The sequence below is a fragment of the Protopterus annectens genome, chromosome 3.part1, assembly GCF_019279795.1.
Source record: "Protopterus annectens isolate FY-2018-M chromosome 3.part1, PAN1.0, whole genome shotgun sequence".
NCBI classification, from domain to species: domain Eukaryota; kingdom Metazoa; phylum Chordata; order Ceratodontiformes; family Protopteridae; genus Protopterus; species Protopterus annectens.
The window spans coordinates 1,818,398,499-1,818,417,711 of record NC_056732.1 but is presented as its reverse complement, the minus strand read 5'-3'; the positions used below and the strand labels follow the sequence as shown (position 1 = coordinate 1,818,417,711).

At 40.4% G+C, this 19,213-nt stretch overlaps 1 protein-coding gene across 1 annotated transcript in view; it reads right to left on the bottom strand.

The window, feature by feature from the left end:
• Positions 1–2,193: 2,193 nt before the first annotated feature.
• Positions 2,194–19,213, bottom strand: part of LOC122798698 (zinc finger protein 260-like) — a 196,371-nt gene continuing 179,351 nt past the window's right edge. Inside the window, exon 5 of the mRNA XM_044067793.1 lies at positions 2,194–8,817. Within this exon, the coding sequence (XP_043923728.1) occupies positions 7,001–8,817 (1,817 nt within the window). The 3' untranslated portion in view covers positions 2,194–7,000. The remainder of the gene's footprint in view (positions 8,818–19,213) is intronic.

Below are 19,213 nucleotides of genomic sequence, written 5' to 3'. Positions count from 1 at the left end.
AAAAAATTAGTGGTTCAACTTTTCACTGAAACATGTATCCTGTATTACAAACTTAATAGCCTCAGTTTGTAGTACCCAGGTTTTTACAGTATTTTGTGGATTGATAATATAAACATGCAAATGATTGTTTTAGGACTATTAACTCAAGCTATGTTACAAATATTATGAACTGTTTAACTTTAATTCTACAGATACAGGAACCATGCATGTACTTTTTCATTTAGAAGTTCTGATCTGCAGATGTAGATGGGTGATTCTGAACCATATGTAATAGCCCCAGAGAATGAGGAGTTAGTTTAAAATTTCAGTTCTACTAACTCTAATGTGCTACTAATAGCAGCGTGATAATTAGTTTATTTGCTTTGTTACTACGACTCCCATGGTGTTATACAATTACTTTGTAAACAGTCTTATTAGTCAAACTAAATATAATATTTATTTATTTGACATTTGTTAACCGGGTTAGTCTGAATGGGCAAGATGCCCTTTTTCAGCAGAGACCCAAGGAGTAAAGCTCCAACTACATAATCAATGCATTGATTAATACAAAAAAAATGAAGTAGGAGAACAATTGGTCTTTATACAAAGGAAGTAAGAAATACATAAAAAACAAGGAAAAGAACATATACGTAAATCCTAGGAACATATTACACTAAAAAAGATGGGCTCAGTCAGGCTTTAATAGGCTCCCAGCTATTTTATATGATATACAAGGAAAAGAAAATATACGTAAATCACAGGAACATATTACACTAAAAAAGATGGGCTCAGTCAGGCTTTAATAGGCTCCCAGCTATTTTATATGATATACAAGGAAAAGAACATATACGTAAATCATAGGAACATATTACACTAAAAAAGATGGGCTCAGAAGATTGAACAGTCAGGCTTTAACAGGCTCCCAGCTATTTTATATGATATTTATGTAAATTTCTTAATTATGATCAATTGTTTCTCCTCCTAATTAATCAGTAAATTGCAGTAGTACATGCTGGTTCTAAAGTGGGAGGGGGCTGCCATTCTTCTCAGCTGCTCATATTACAAGTTGCAATACTAATTTTAACTCTCAGAAATCATCTGCACTGTCAAAAGAAGACAATTTTTACCCCTTGCCCAATGATACTGTGAAGCATACATGCACTTACACACTTACATATATGCAGCCACACACACCCACACAAAAGACACTCATGCACACCTGCATACACATATGTACTCACATACAGTCACATACACGCACTTGCAAACACTGGCATACATGCACTCACGGACACTGCAGACAACCAGGCACACACACACTTTCTCTTTGTATGTCCTTTTTCTCTTTTCAGCACATCTTTCTTTATTTAAAAACAATCTGAGCCAGGAGTTGGGGGCAAAGTTCATAACTTTATATAATGTGTGTGTGGGGGGGGGGCACTCACCCTCCTCACCCTATGGGTCCAGAGCCATTGTTCATAACAGCACCAGGGGCAGATAGAATTACTCAATACAGAAAACCAAAATAAAGGCAGGTGTCTGTGCAGCAAAGCAGCCAAAGTAATCAAAAACAGAAGTGCTCTTGTTGCATTCCCCTTGTTGGAAACGTCTCAGTAAAGAAAAAACAAAAAACATTTTTGTGCTTTTATTTATCGTATGCTTGAACCGATTCTGCTATAGCCATTTAAGTAGAACGCTGATACTGCACTTCTCTCAGTTGTTTTTTTTTTTTTTAACTTCAATGATGTGTCCTATTAGGGGAACACTACGTGAGTATTTTTGTTTTTATGAACAAAGATAACGTGTAAAAATTAGACAAATATACAGATGAGGACTGCAGTTCATATTCGCCAGCAGACAACCAACAATACTTGTACTTTGTAACTCATTCCTACAAAACCCTAAATATAACGTTATCAGGCACACTATAATAAACTGGTGCATGTGTTTTCTATTTAGGCAACAGATAATGATTTACACCACATGCTTTGCATTGCATCTGTGCTTCATTAAACCGGCAAAGAAACAGCAATCTTTGGTAGAAATATGGTCGGTACTTTTCCAGCTGCGACCAACACACCACTGTAATAATGCACCATGTGCTTTGCTTAGTACTCTTCTAAATAATTGCAATGTTCCAGTGCAAGAAAAGTAAAAAAAAACAAAAAAAAAACAGTATTTTCTATTAAAATAATATTACAACGCTTCATGGACAGAATGAAGTTTTAATGTAAATTTAAATTAACATTGATCTGAGCAGATTAAATAAAGGGTGAAAAAAGAAAATATAAGCACTGAGTGGCAGACTTTGTAGAAGCGATAATTATCAATACATAAAGTGAACAACATTACAGAAGGCATGTAGAAGTCATAGGACCAGTTACCTCAATAAAATAATGGTAATTCTTACCTTTTAGCACACAGCAGACCAAGATAAGTTTTCCTAAAGTCTGATAACAAAACACAATTTGCAGGCAACATCAGCAAAGAGACGAAGTTCCTGACTAAAAAGATCCTTTTAAACACCTTATAGCCATAGGAAGGGCTAGGGAGCAGTGACATTACTGAATAGGCAGATGTATGCATGCATTCTGTAGAATCAGTTTGGGGGTTTTGGGGGAGGGGAACATTTGGCAAACTATGGCTAGTTTGTAGCAGTCCTGATGTAAGGATTTTAGAGACTCAAGCAAGCTTTGCCATGGAGTGAGAATTGCTTTTTAAAATGAAACTATCTCAGTACACTAAGGTTCTGTACTTGTGAGTAAAACAGTTGGATTCGTAGCTTTTAAATGCTGCAATGCTCATTGCTTGTAAAGGGATTGGAAAACAGGGATTAAATACAGAATCCTGTTGTTCTCCTTTAAATCAGGTATCATGGTAATAGTTTATTTTATCTTGACTGACTAGTCTCTTTGCATATTTATGAGTTCCCAATAGGCTTGGTTAGTGGCTTGCGTCCTAGTTTTTTGATCCAGATCCCAGGCTTTGTCTCTTGATTTTAGTAGTGATCTGGTTTCTTTGCTTAGCTATAGGGCAAAGCTGGATTTGATTCTCAGAGATCTGGGAGGTGCTTGTATATTCAAGCTATCTAGGAAGGCTGAGTTAAAAAAGTTGACAGCATCCTCTAGGGAAGATGCTTTAAGAGGTGCCCAGTTACATTGTTTGAGGGTGGATGCCAACTTTTCAGAGTCAAAGTTTCTTTTATTCCTAATTAGATGGTATGTAGCATGCTTTGATGTTTATATATGATGCCTGAGCAGGAATGTTGGGAGGTGGTCTGGGAGACAGCCAGAGTGAGGAGAGGGCTGGTCTATTTGTTAATATCCAATCAAGAATGGATTGTTTATCAGATGACTTGTCAATTCTGATGGGTGTTTGAATAATTTGGGTGAATCCATACAGGTTGATGTGATTAGTAGGGTTATGAGAGTTATAGGTTAACCACTCTATATTAAAATCACCCATGATTATTGTTTCCTGGGGTAGTGTTTTAGTGGTCCAATGCAGTATGTTTTCTAGTGTGGAGAGGTTGTTTCTGGGTGGTATGTAGGTTCCTATTATATTTACCTACTTTTTGGAATTAATTTCTAGTTTGGAAAAAAAATCACCTCAGCATTGTCAAAGATGGGGGCATTTTGATTAGAGATTTCGAGGATAAGGTGATTTTTAAATAGTACGGCCACACCACACCACTTTTGCCCATTCTGTCCACCCATAGGCTACTATATCCAGGGGGGTAGGATTTCATTATTGCTAGTGTCAAGTTTTAGCCATGTTTTGGTTATTAGCACTATATTGGGTGAGTATAAACAGGGGCTGGCATGGCACTCATGGACTTTGTAATATTTAAAATATTGATGTTTAATAGTAAGAGGTCATTTGAATTTCTAGGGTGATTTAGTAGGCATTGGGACTGGTTATGTTGTGGGGTGTCTGCTTTTGGATGGTCTTTGGGGCAGGGTTTGGGTGAATGCCTCTGCTTAGAGTTAGTTTGGATGCTATATAAATTAACTTTTTTAGGGTTTTAACTAAATACCTGTTGTATTTTGGGAGATTCTGGGGGGATTAGGGTCAGGTACTATGGTGTAGTGTGCAAGCTGGATGGTTGTGATGTTAAAGACTGAGGAGGATATGATAATGCTGTTGGATTTAACTCTTTGTGGATTGGAGAATGAGGTATTTTAGTAGTGAATTGAATGTTTTAGGTTGACGTGGTAGGAGGTAATATGGGCAGCTAATGTCAGGATTACTAGAGCAGCAGTATATAACTGGAACACACTGTTGTAGTGGGGGCAATTAGTGGCAGGGAGCTAGTATTATTATTTGTTATAAAGTACTGTTTATAAGATTTTGAATTAAAAAGGGTACTATGTATGTGTTTTGCTCTTAGATTAAAGGAGAAGGGGTGTGTTAGCTAAGCGATGTTCTTATTTAAATCAGTTATTGTATTTTATTGGTTGATGTGGGTGGTGGGATAGGTTAGTTCAAAATAAATGAAGACATAGTTGGGGTGGGTGAGAAATGGGGGTAGGGTAGGGTAGGGAAGTAGAGTGTGTCCGAATATAGCAAATGCAAACTGAGAGGATTTGGCCTAGATTCTGATTGCTGCTGGTGTACAGAAACAATCAGTAAGTCATTGAGATTCAAATGTTTGGCAAAGAAGGTTTTGTTTACTAAACTAGGCTGCTAGCTTTGATGTTATGCTATACTGTGTAAGTATAGCACACAGAGGTTTAAAAGTGAGAGAAACAATGGGAGAAAAGAAAAAAAAAGAATTAATGACCAACTGAAAAAGTTAACAGTCGCACTGCAGGGGAAGTGGCTGAGAGCCAAGAAAATTAGAAAGAAGGTTCCCCACTTGTTAACTGCAACAGCAACATTAAAAAGAAAGCTACAGTAGAAAGAATGTGGAACTGGAGGAATAGCTACTATAAAAGCAGGAGCAATCTGTGGTGGCGTAGGGGATACCGGAGGGTCCCAGTAATGTGCAAATAGAGATTATAGGTTAAGTTGAATGGTAGAAATACTTATGATTGTGTTACATACATTAAATGCTTTAAGGGCTGAAGTTAAGCCAAGGATATGCAGCAGTAGTTGTAGTCATAGTGTGTGCTTGTTCATGGTCAGGAAACTTGGAAAATGGAAGTTATTAACTGCCGTGTGACCTATGTAGAGGGGGAGAGAGGAATAGTTAGATGAAAAATGTGTATTCTTATCATTTTTTTCCTTTTTTGATATTTTGTATGCCACTGTGCTATGTTTCTTCTACATCTGTAAAACTTTATTATAGTATATGTTAACTAATTTGTGGAACTTTTCTCCCCAGGCCTCCCGTGTAAATGGGCCTTATCCAGTCGGGCTATCCCGGTTAACAAATGTAAAATAAATAAATAAAATTTACAAACAACAATGGTATAAGAGAGACAGAATAAAGAAAGGAGTGAAAAAGGTAGAGTTATTAGTATGAAATGAGCAGTAAGAACAGGGTAATGTTAAACAGTAGGGTAAGCAGTGAAGGTGGGACATAGAGATAGTACATAGCCAAGAATATGGTTAAAGAGAAGGTAGGAACCAGTACAGACTCACAGTGTTTCGTTTATGATATATGTAGCAAGAAACTCACATATCAAACTAAAATTCTGTTTAAAACTATAACTGGCAATCTCAGCATTATTCTAGACAGTTAAATAGCATTCACTGATATATCTCAAAGAAGAATAAAATGTTGCCTATGCAGGATACAAACAACAGTTTTAGGCCACTTTCAGACATCACAAAGGAAAGACCAAAACAGTTATCTGGTATACATCCTGTGTTGTTGCACTTAATAAAGCATTTACAAATCTTATACTTCTTAGGTGATCTATCACTTCATTTTATATTTTTTTCATTTTCTATATCACTGAACTTTTTACTTTTCTTTACACTAGAGTTCTGTGCTACTACTCTGTTTTTGTAACTAACATCTACTTTGGGCATCTTTCCTATATATATATATATATATATATATATATATATATATATATATATATATATATATACACACATTTGACTTGCTTTAGAAAGATTAGTTAGGAATGATTTCTTTTCTGAGTATGAGCTGAAACATATTAGGTCTCTCTTCTTCTCCCAATTACATTCTCTCTCTTTAAGGTTCAAAATACCTGTGGTCTTTTTTATTCTCTCTAAATACTTCAATGTTTGCATCTTTTCCTAATTCACTCAATGGTTTCTTACCCACATACCCTTTTAATTTTACTCACTCATTTAACAATTATTGTTAGGTGGCTGTAATGTCAGAAGCATCTTCCATTTGAACATTTTTCTTTTCCCTTATTCTTGCAGGGTAGCCCCTTTAGGTGAACTCCAGGTTTGTAGCATAAACTAATACAATATGTTTTTTTTTGTTCTCAAGCATCCGTCTCATTTTTTCAAGCCTCTTGTTTGACTTACCATTTTTTCACTTTTTGTGTACTTTTCTGTTGCCACAGCTGTGTTTCTTGGATCAGTTACTCTTAGATCATGACCTAACACTATGTCAAGTTCTTTCTCATCACCAGAGGAGTTTTGACTATTTTTTACCAGTGTTACTCCTTATGACTTTGCCAGGTTTGGGCACTTTGTATCCTGTGATAAATGCACCCAACTCATCTTTATATTAGTTTTTCTCCATAGCATATACAACAGTCTACATATCAGCTTTGCCTTGGTACTTCTTCTTCTGCAAGACACTTTTTGTTGTGTCTTTCGACTTATCCCGGTTAGGGGTCGCCACAGCGGAACTCCGGTCCGCTAATGTTTGGCAGTGGATTTTTACGTGCCGAGTTACCAGTTCTGACACACAACCTTTAGTAAATAATGGGGTCCACCATGTGAAGGTACCTACCAGGGCTTCAGGATGAACTCAGTTCTAACCAACATCTAATTTCTGTTTTGCACTAATTCCATCTCTCTAATGGGCAGACTGATGTGGTATCATTTGAGCCTTGTGTGCAAAACCCCTCTCACAAGTAACACATTTCTATTGGTTTTGGTTAATGTGAATGTATTGATGCTTTAACATGCTAGCTTTCTTTGTAAAACTCATGTCACATACAACGCATTTATATGTTTTCTGTTTTGTGTGGACATACTGATGTCGTATCATGTTACCTTTTTGTGCAAAACCCTTGTCACATACAACACATTTGAAAGGTTTTTGTTCAGTGTGGATGTACTCATGTTTTACCAAAGCTGCCTTCCATGTAAAACTCCTGTCACATATAGCACATTTATATGGTTTTTGCTCAGTGTGGACAATCTTATGTTTTTCCATGCTTGACTTCTGAGTAAAACTCTTGTCACAGGTAGAACATTTGTACGGTTTCACCCCAGTGTGAGTGACCTGATGCACTAGGAAACTTCTTTTACTTGCAAACCCCTTGCCACATTCAGCACATGTATACGGTTTTTGTTCACTGTGGACATACTGATGTTGCAACAAGTTTGTCTTTTGTGTGAAACCCTTGTTACATGTAGTACATTTATATGGTTTTTGTTCACTGTGAATATATTCATGTTTTTCCATGCTAGACTTCAACGTAAAACCCTTGCCACATGTGGCACATTTATATGGATTCTCTTGCATGTGGATGCTTTGATGACTTATCATATTAATTTTCTGCCTAAAACCCTTGCCACACAAGGGGCAGTTATATGGTTTCTGCTCAGTGTGGACAATCTGATGCCTTCTCAAGCTTCCCTTATCTGTAAACCCCTTCTCACACGTAGTACACTTATATGGTGCTTGTCCACTGTGAAGCAGCTGATGCATTAATTTATTTCTTTTCCGACTGAATCTCTTCTCACATATCATGCATTTATAGGGTTTTTGCCCTGTGTGGACACTCTGATGAGTAACTACAGAACTCTTGTGTCTAAAACTCTTGTCACACAAAGTGCATTTGTAGGGCTTGTCACCACTGTGGATATACTGATGTTTCCTCAGGGTACCCTTTTGTGTAAAACCCTTACCACAAGTCACACATTTATAGGGTTTTTGACCTGTGTGGATGATCTGATGCCTTGCCATAATGTTCTTATATCTAAAATTTTTGTCACATATAGTGCACTTATACGGCCTTTGTCCCACATGAGTAAACTGATGTTGTATCATATTACTCTTCTGTGAAAAATTCTTGCCACACACAACACATTTATATGGTTTTTGTTTAGTATGGATATACTGATGCTTAATCATGTTACTTTTCTGTGTGAAACTCTTGTCACATACAGTACATTTGTATGGTTTTTGCTTAGTGTGGATATATTGATGCAGTTTCATACTAGACTTCTGCGTAAATGCTTTGTCACATACAGCACAATGATATGGCTTTTGTTTTGTGTGGACATACTGATGCCTGGTCAGGCTTGTTTTTGTTGTGAAATCTTTGCTACATATGGTACACATGTGGCGTTTACAGTTTCTCTCACTGACATAAGTGACACATTCATAAAGTTTCTCACTGTTGAAAGCTTGTTCATGTGTTTCAAAGGTATTATTTTGACTTTTCCCAGGATGAGTTAATAGGTCATGAGAGACAGTAAAATTGCTATTGCAATTAAGCCATTTATATGGCTTTCCATCACAATGAGATTTCAGACACATTTCTAGTTCAGTTTTCCAAATAACACTAGTAGTGCTTTCCACACAGTTATGACATTGCTTTCCAGTCTGCAGAAGTTCATCTCTTGTTCCACATAGCTTATCCTTCAAAGCTTTTTGGCATTCAGAATTGGCATATTTTCCATGCAATAACTGTTGACGATGAAACTCTCTGAAATGTGTATTTCTGTTGACTAAAAGAAAAAACAGTGCGTCAGAAAATGATGATCTACAGTAAAGGTTTATTTTTTTACTTGAAGTTTGACAGACTGAAATGTATGTCAGTATACAGTTCAGTGAACACTAGTTATGTTCTAATTTAAATAAAAAAAATGAACTATTTTTGGATAAAATTTTAAAGTATGTCACCAATAAAAACACAGTACTATCAGCATGTGTGAGTATAAAGGTTTACCGCTGTAGCATCTTTGTAATGAATGGCAGGTAGGCCCATAGGCAGACATTCGACCACCCAGCCTGACTTCTACAGCTTTGGGCATGACCTGTGAGAGGTTAGAATATCCCCATGCCACAGACACCAGTAGGATGTACAGTACAAAGAAAAGAACAGCACATGCCACCCACAGGTCCTGGAGATGAGGCTAAAAGATAAGTCCCTGTCAACTCAGAGAATTAAGGTGATGCATTACCAACAAGCTGCTTCTTATAGTCCAGCGTTAGTTTTCCCTATCCTTCAATTGTCTCTTAACCTGGTTAAATAAATAAAATGAACTTCAAGGGTGACACCACTTTTAGTTTTAAAGGTCTTGTGTCTACTATGAGGTAACTAAATATGCCAAGAAGTGGGCAGTAGAAAGGTAAATTGTTCCAGGGATTTTATGGCACATGTGCTCATGCATCCATACAATGTTCCACTCACACAACTGTACGGTGCTCATTATAACAATCACTGCTGCAGTGATATCTATAAAATGTCACTTAGAACTGAAACCTGTAACTTATTTTGTGGCTAAAATAAAGCAATTGTGCAGAGACATGCTTAAAACAGCTAGTATACACATTAAACAACACTACTATCAAATCTTAGCACAATCTAATCTAGTACAGTGTCAGATCCCAGAGACCACCCAAGGAGACCTCTGTAGTCCACAACCTACAGTAGCCCACCCAAATATAGATCTGGACAACATGGATATGCAACTTCCAAAAGTCCCTGTAGCCAGCTTGGTAGATATGGGCATCCTGAGGCAATGAAGCAATTGTCTCATGTTCACAGAAAACCATTTAATCCTTAAAAGAAAAACAAACAGAGTATGCAAGAGATGCACATACACAATTTCACTGAAGGCAAAAATCTAACATACAAACAATGCTGCCAAGAACACACACCATATATACACCACACATAGTGCCCACCACACATTCATAGACCAACCTATGCTGAGGCACTAAAAAACAATCTTCCCAAACCTCAAAGACCTCCTAAGCTTGTAAACAGGAGCACCTATCCTCAGCGATCTCTAAAGCAATCACCAAAAACAAATACCAAACAACACACGTACTCCTACACCCCAGTGGAGCCCCAACAGCAAAGCCTTTGAGGCAAGCAAACATTACCCAGGACTCCTGTCATAGGGGACTCCATTGTACGACACACAGAGGCCTCACTCACCAGACTGAACAAGGAGAAGATGATGGTTAGTTGCTTATCTGGAGCCAGGATCCACCAAGTTAGGCAAGCACTCAGGTTACTACACCGCAGGTACCAGTATGATCATGTCACAGTCCATGTGGGAGTTAACTTCCTGAGAAGTACTTCCCTGGATTAGATGAAGACAGACAGTTTTGATCTCTCTACATGTGTCTTGGGCAGGAATGATTCTTGCATTGAGCACTATTCTACCTCCACCAAGGATGATATCACAGCATGAACAAAATATGATGGACTTAGTTTCTGGTGTCTTTCCTGGTGGATTCAATACTGTCAGCATGGAAGGACCATGATTAACAGACTACGTTGCATTGCAAAGGATGGTCTGCAGCTGTCTCAGCTTGACTTCCGAATACTAGCTAAACCTTTAGTCACACTCTTAGAGCCTTTTCTAGGCAATGTCAAACTGACAAACCTACCAACATAACAAATAAAACCCAACGGAACCTAAAGGTGTCACTGCTCAATGCTAGAAGCCTAAACAAGATACTCCACACCCTTTAAGCTCTCCTCACTCTGGAGGATATACACATCTGTGCTTTTAATGAGATAATGAGGCCTGGTTTAAATCTGCAGAAAGTACTCTGACAGTGCAAAGCATCAGTGCCTTCCACACATTTACACCATCAGTTGCATGGAGAGGGATAAAAGGTGCAGGAGTCTCTATCTACTTTAGCAGCAAGCATAACTCTACGATGGTTAAACAGGACGATGCCCTGTGCAAATCACTGTAGGCAAAGTCCCACACCATATCCTAGCAAGCTACAGGTCGCCCTGTATGTCCATAGAATTCCATATCTTGTACCTAGACCTACTTGACACACTCACCATTAAACCAAATATCCTATTTGCTGGAGACTTTAACTACCACTCTACAGACTGGGAAACATACATTGCCACATACTCACAGGCACAATGATTCCTGGACTTTATTAACACAAAAGCCCTTGACCAGATAATGTTCACACCTACCAGAGATTCAAACATGCTGGACATGACACTCACCAATATGGGAGAGTGCTGCACCCTCCCAATATCACGTTGTCACTGGTGAGACCACAAAGCTGTCTCCTTTGAAATAAAAATTGAATAGGCAACCCCAGCAAACCCTGTAACACTTAGGAACTATTCCAAAGCAAATTACTCCTATTAAGTGGTAGTTTATCCACATTCAATGTCCCTCCCAACCCACAGTTCACAACAACCTATGTGGAATTGTTCACAGAGACCCTGTAATACCATGTAAGTGGCTGTATAGAGGATGCTGTACCTACTAGAAGTAAGCCCAAAACAAACCTCAGAAACAAACAACACTGGTGGAATCCTAACCTTAATAGGGTATACATAACAAAAGGAAGAAGGCCATTGGTAAAATCAGGAAAAGGAATACCCATAAAGATAGAAGGCCTCTAATTAAACTAAACAGGAAACTAAGAGGGATAATTAAGTCCAACAAGACCAAGTACAAGGTCAAGATAGCTTCACAGAATAAAGGCAACCACAAGGCCTTCTACAGCTATGTCCAAAACCTTAAAGGCAGCACACATTAGTGTGCCGAACTTGTAGTTAGTAGTGCCACCTAAATTGAGCACAGTGGCATAGCAAATTTGTTGGCTGATAAATTCAGCTCAGACTTCAATCCCCACCTTCTGCCTCCCTCCATGAAATACCTACTAGCATAACCCCACTCAAACTATTAACAGGAAGCAGGTTCTGGCTCTGCTCGCTAAGGCTAAAAACACAGCCTCAATGGGCCCCTAACAATATCCTAGGATGCCTCCTAAATAGCTGGAAACATCTTACAGTAGGATCTAACACAGACAAATGACTGGTTCCAAAGTCACAGACTAAAACTCAATACCAAGAAATGCATTATAGAGCCTTTTGGGAAAATTGAGACAAGGCTAATTACTTTATCGTTAAGACATCCTTAAGAGTTGACCCAGTAGTCAGGGATCTGGGAACATATATGGACAGGAATCTGGTCTTTGACCAACATGAGGCCAAGGCAGTAAGAAAATCATTCCATGTCACCCAACTTATAAGTAAGGACATGGCATCCAGATCCGAGGAAGTTATACTGTCGATTTATTTGGCCCTTATCAGACCCATCATTGAGTATACTACCCCCTTTGGCAGGTACCCAACCAGACATATGCAACAGTTGGAACGCCCACAAAGATTACTTACCAGGAGAATCCAAAGCATAAACACACTGTCCTACATGGATCGCCTTGAAGACCTCTCTCTATACTCTGTGTCTCCTACAGGTTACTGAGAGGCAATCGATGCCTGGCATAAAAGGAATCCTCAGATCCAGCACTGATGGACCTTTTGCACATCTGCAAAATGAACAGCATAAGAAACAGTAGCTCCAAGGATTTAAATTTTGCTTGTGACATGAATGAGGCATGTTGGCAAGACAGAAATGTGTCTCAGAGGATCCCCATGCTTTGGAACAGGCTCCCAATCCAAGTGAAGCAGAGTTCATCCCTAACTCTATTTATGTGTAATCTTGACCAAAAGATGGTAAATCAGAAATTCACCCCAGGTCTTGTACCCCACGTCTCTGATAGAGGCAAACAGTAATGCCCAAACTAGCATACCTTCCCTCACATAACCTCTAGAAACTTCCTAACATACTCCTCCTAATAAATGAACATGATCTATGGATGCAACTGGGTTGGATAGCACAGCTAGGCTTATAAAGGCCCTGCTCGTCCTTGGCCTAGTATATAACTATGAAGTTATGAACTTACGATTTATAATGGCTGGGAGTTCTAAAGTAATAGGAAATGTGGTCATTCAGTGGGAAAAAAGAACAAATGCCCTTTACTACTGCTATGCAAGCCATGCTTTTCATCAGGAAAAAAGAAGGTATCTTAGAACTGCTTAGACAGACAGGGGATACATTTTCTGGTGGGGTGGGATTTAAATTTCCCTTGTGGGATCTTCTGAGACTGGTCATGAAAGAAACAAGGAAAGAAATGGAAGCAGTCAAGAACTTAGAAAGGGTTCGCTTGTAAAATTAACTTCTGTCTCTCTGTCTCTCTCTCTCTCTCTCTCTCTCTGGCAAGAAAGGTACAAGGAGATGGTGCACTTGTATTTGGCCCTTAGTTCAGTCAACATTACTTACTGACTTTTATATTTATAGGTTCATAGGTGTATACTAGGCTAATGGCCCTGGAGCCTTTACAAGCCTAGCCCATAGGATTACTCTGGCATCGTGCCACCCGACCTTGTCTCCCAGTGCATCTGTCGCGTAGAGCCACTGGAGTGATCCCTGGGGTGAATTTTCTATTTCCCATCCACTCATCAAGATTTCTCTTAAAGACGGCCAGTGAGGTGCTCTGTTTGACATGTATGGGAAGTCTATTCCATAGCATGGGCAGTCTCTGGGTTATGAACCTATTCCTCCAGCATGTTCTGCTGATTGTGGTAATGAGGATGAGGTCTCTGGAGTGTGTGGTATGGAGGGATTGGGATTTCTTTAGATGTAGCATTTCTAACAGAGCTGGGTCAGACATGGCTTTGTAAGTCAAGCAGAGATCGCTTCTAAGTAGGTGACATGAGACAGAGAATAGTTGGAGTCTTTTTGAGTCTGTCCATACAGGACAAGTGTTTAAGGCCTAGGATTCTCTTTGTGAGGTACTTTTACAGTCTCTCCAGTTGTTGCAGGTGTCTACTGAGGTACATGCCAAATGGGGCATTGTACTCGATGACTGGCCTAATGAGGGAAGAGAAGAGGGAGACAATGACCTCTTTCTTCCTGGATGCAAAGCCTTAGTAATGAGATATGCCACATAGAAGGAATTTCTTACCACAGTGGCAATGTGGTTGTCAAAAGAGAGGTTGCTGTCAACCTGTGTTCCCAGATCTCTTACAACACCTTCTGTGTTCAGTGGACTACCATCAATGTGGTAATTCATGGGAACTGGGTTTTTCCCCAAAGAGGATGACAACACATTTTTTGGCATTGAACTTAAGGCCATGGTTCTGACACCAGTTGTTGGTCTTACTGAGGCCTTTCTGTAGGATGTGAGTATCACTAGGGGAGTTAATAATGGTTCCCAACTTGCAATTGTCAGCAAACGTTGTCAACCAAAGTCCCTTTGTGTTGGCCTGGACTTCTGAGAAGTAGATACCAAACAGGAGAGGACCCAGGACTGATCCCTGTGGGACTCCACTCGTGACTGGTCAGTAATCTAACTTGGAGCCAGCTACTTTCACACTGTGGGTTCTATCTGTGAGCCAGTTTGCAACCCACCTAGTGATATAGGGGTTGATGCCTAGCTTAGTGAGTTTTTCTATGATTCCTGAGTGGGGAATGGTATCAAAGGCCTTGGCCAGATCAAGGTAGGCTGTATGAACCACCTTGCCTTCATCTACAGCTCTGGTGACTGACTCAAAGAAGTCGACCAAGTTGAGCAGGCATGATCTACCCTTCACAAAACCAAACTGTGTGGGATCCAGAGTTTGGAGATTCCCTATATCCTTGTTTATTAGGTCCATGATGATGCGTTCCACAACTTTGCATATCAGACTTGTCAGGCTAAAGAGGCGATAGTTCCTAGGGTCTGCAGTCGCTCCTCGTTTGTGTAGAGGGATGGTTATAGCAGTGCGCCTTTTGGTAGGGACAACGCCTGAGTTGAGGCTATGACTGAACAGGGCACACAGGTGAGGTGCCAGTTCACTCTGTAGTTCATGTAGAACACAGCCAGGGATATTGTCAGGTCCCATAGAAGCTGCATTCTTGGCCTTGGACAGTGCTGTTTTAACCTGTGCAGCAGTAATACTGGGTGCCTGGCAATCTACTGGTATTGTGATTGGTCCTTTGGGGGAGGGTAAAGTTGGCACTAAATCTGTTGGCCAGTATATTGGCAATATTTGTTGGCTCGGTATAGGAGGTACCATTGTGCAGTAGCTCAGAACAAATAGTACAGTTTTGTACCTACCATAAATGTAGATGTTCGAGTGTTCACACTGCTGCAGTCATCACACTTGGGTTATCCTGCCGTCAGGCAGTCCCGCAGTCGCCAGAGTTCCAAAGTCTTGGTCCGGTGTCGGTTGCTGTCACTTCTTCCCTGACGTCAGTGCGCCAGGGGTATATAAGAGGCTTCCGATGCCATTTTCTTCAGTTTTTCTTGCCCCAGATATCAGGTGCCCCCAAGTAGGTAGGCAATACATATTGCTAATAAAACATATAAAAGGAATAAAAAGAATACCTTCAGTTACAAGCAAATACACCACAAAGGTTGTACAGGATAGAAAGGTATAGAAAAGTTCAGATAGGTCAGAGGGGATGGAGGGAGGGTAACCTGGACTGCAGCAGTGTGAACACTCGAACATCTACATTTATGGTAGGTTCAAAACTGTACTATGTTCATCATGTTACACTGCTGCAGTCATCACACTTGGGTTGAATCCCAAAGCTAAGGATGGGCGGTGGAACTAAACAGGGTTTGGAGAAGCTAGTAGGCCCTGCAGAACTGCAGTGGCAAAGCCAGCTCTGGTTTTAGAGTACAGAGGTAAGTGATAGTGCTTGGTGAAGGTGTGCACTGAACTCCAAGTTGCAGCCTCCAAAATATCCTTGGTTGGTACCCCTCTGAGGAACGCTGTTGATGTTGCTATAGCCCTGGTGGAATGGGGCCTAATGTTACCAGGTACAGGTTTCCCATGGTGTGTGTAGCAGAAATGGATACAATGTCCTATCCATTTTTAAATGGTCTGTTTTGAGATAGACTTTCCTTGTGATCCTGCAGCATAGGATACAAAGAGCCTTAGTTTTATCCAAGTAGTAAAGTAATTGCCTGTGAATGTCCAAAGAGTATAGGAGCCTTTCCCCTTTGTTTTGGGGGTTTGGATAAAAGGTGGGCAAATGGATGGTTTGGTTTAGGGCCACACTGGATACCACCTTTGGCATAAAGGAAGGGTTAGTTCGTAAAGCGACTCTGTCTTGATGAAAAATGATTAAAGGCTCCACTGCCATTAGGGCCTGTAGCTCTGAGACTCTTCGTGCTGAAGTTATTGCTAGCAGCAGGGCAGTTTTCCGTGATAGTAACTGTAAATCAGCTGTAAAAGCTGGTTCAAAGGGCGGTAGTGTAAGTTTTTCCAAAACAAAGTTGAGATCCCAAGTTGGTGTTGGTGCTCTCCAGGGCAGTCTTATGTTCTTAGCCCCTCTGAGGTACTGTCTTAGTAATGGATGTGAAAATATAGGAGAATCCGTGTTGTATTGAGCTGAAACAGCTGAGGCGTGGATCTTAATAGATGAAAAGGAAAGTCCTTTGTGCAACATCTCAGTTAAATATTGTAGAATCTGGGACAAGGGGATTTTGACCTTTAGCCTGGTTCCAGGCGCAGAATCTTTGCCATTTGTCTGAATAGGCTTTCCTGCTGCTGGGCCTCCTGGCCTCCAGAATGACACCCATAACAGCTTTAGAAAGAAGTGTTGACTGGTTGTTTAGTTAATTTGCCATGCAGCCAGATTTAAAGTCTTGAACTGGCTGTGTAGAATCTGATTGTTTTGCTGAGTGAGCAGGTGAGGAATTTGAGGTAAAATCCATGATGGGCCTTGAGCCATGTTCCTTAGTATTGGATACCAGTGTTGGTGTGGCCAGTCTGGAGCAATGAGTATCATTTGTGGCCTCTCTAATCTGGCTTTCAGCAGCACCTTTGCCAGAAGAGGCAGTGGAGGAAAGGCATACACTGTTAATGTTTTCCAACTGAATGAGAGGGCACACTGTTAATGTTTTCCAACTGAATGAGAGGGCGTCCACTTTCCAAGCTAGTGTGTGGTGTGTCCTAGTGCAAAATTTCCGAAGTTGGTAGTTTTGGGGGGAGGCAAGCAGATCTATGTCTGGGCTCCCCCATTTTTGAATTATCATTGCGAATACTTGTGGATCTAGTTTCCACTCGTGAGGATCTATGATGTTTCTGCTTAGATCGTCTGACAATGTGTTTTTTCTTTCCTGGCAGAAATTGTACTTGTAGTTGAACTTGGTAGGTCAGTGCTGTGTTCCACAAGGTCACTGCTTGCCTGCATAGCGGGTAGGAATGTGTGCCCCCTTGCTTGTTTATGTACCACATCACTGTGGTGTTGTCCGTCTTTATTAGGAGTTGTCCTGGATGTAGGAGGTCCTTGAAAGCTGTTAGGGCATTTTGTACAGCTAGCATCTCTTTTTGATTGATATGTAGAGGCCTTTGATCTGCAGACCATTTGCCCTAAATACACTGTCCTGCCATGTGTGCTCCCCAGGCGTAATCAGATGCATCTGTTGTTATAGTTTGCCTGGCTGTGGATAAGGTAAAAGGCTGACCCTTGTTGAGGTGACATGCCTTAGCCCACCACAGATACTCCTGTTGAAGGCAGGGAATTAGTGGTATTATTGTTTCCAAGCTGTGGCTGTGTTGAGTCCATACGCTTTTCAGGTACCATTGTAATTTCCTCATATGCAGTTTTGCATATGGTATTAGTAGTATGCAAGATGCCATGAATTCCATGGCCTGCAGAATTTTTCCTGCAGGGAGTTGGGTCTTTGTTACCATCATTTTGAAGTATTGAATCAGTTGTCCTTGCTTGTCTGGCATGAGATAAGCCATCTGGGCCGTTGTATTTAAGCTGGCACCCAGGAATATTATGTCTTGTGAGGGCACTAGTTTTGACTTATTTTCATTTACTGTGTACCCTAGGCAACTTAATAGGTTTTTGACAAACGCCAGATGCTTTAAAAGAATGTCCTTGCTTTCTGCTTGAATAAGGCAGTCGTCCAGGTATGGATATATTTGAATTCCTCTTTGTCTGCAGTATGCAATTACTGGTGCCAGGCATTTTGTGAAGACCCTGGGTGCAGTAGATAAGCCAAAGGGCAGTGCAGAGAATTGGTAATGGGTTGAACCTGCTATAAATCGGAGGTATCTTCTACAATTTTGTCTGATAGGGACATGCAGGTATGCCTCCTTGAGGTCCAACGTTACTAGCCAAGCCTTCTTGCCCAGCATGGGAAGAAGTTGCTGTAGTGTTAGCATCTTGAATTTGGGTACTTCCAGATATGTGTTTAGAATTGAGAGGTCCAGAATGGGTCTCCAGGCTTTGTCCTTTTGGGGAACTAGAAAGAGTCTTGAGTAAAATCATTGTCCTTGCTCCTGTGTAGGAACCTGTTGAATGGGTCCATGAGAGCTGTAGTTTGTTTTTGAGCCTCTGCCTATTGATTTGGTGGCAGGTTTGGGATTCCTTTTATCCTTGGTAAAGTGTGAAAGTGGAATCTGTATCCTTGAGATACAATATTTAGGACCCATTTGTCTTTTGTGATGATGTACCAGTTGTCTGCAAAAAGTGCTAGTTTTCCTCCCAAGGGAGCTGCCAAGAGGGATTTGCTTGGCAGTCTGAGGGGTAAGTCATTGTGTTTGTCTTCTGATAGTTTGAGACCTGTCTTCTCCTCCTTTCTGGGTTGTGGCACCCCATTGTCGAGGCTTGTAGGGGACATGTGACTGACCTCTGCCCCTTGGGCATCTGTATTTGCCCCTCTGTGGTCTGTCAGAAGCTGGAAAGGACCAGTTTCTTGTTGGCCAATTTCTGCTGAAACGAGGGGGTTGTACCTGTAAAAAAACCTTGACCGTCTGCATAGATTTTGCCTTATCCTCCATTTTCTTTAAAACCTCTTCTGCTTTTACACCAAATAAAACATCCTGTTGTAAAGGTGCATCCAATAACTTTGCTTTAACATAATCAGGTAAAGTTTGTTCTTTTAACCAAGCATGCCTACGTATGACAGACCCTGTCACTGCTGCTCTACAAGAAGCTTCCAATGAATCAAATCCACATTGCAAAGTATGCTTTCCCACTTGTTCAGCTGCATGCAACAAATCTTGCATTTCCTTGTAATCAGGCTGCTCTGTATGTGTGATCATTTTTGTTTTAA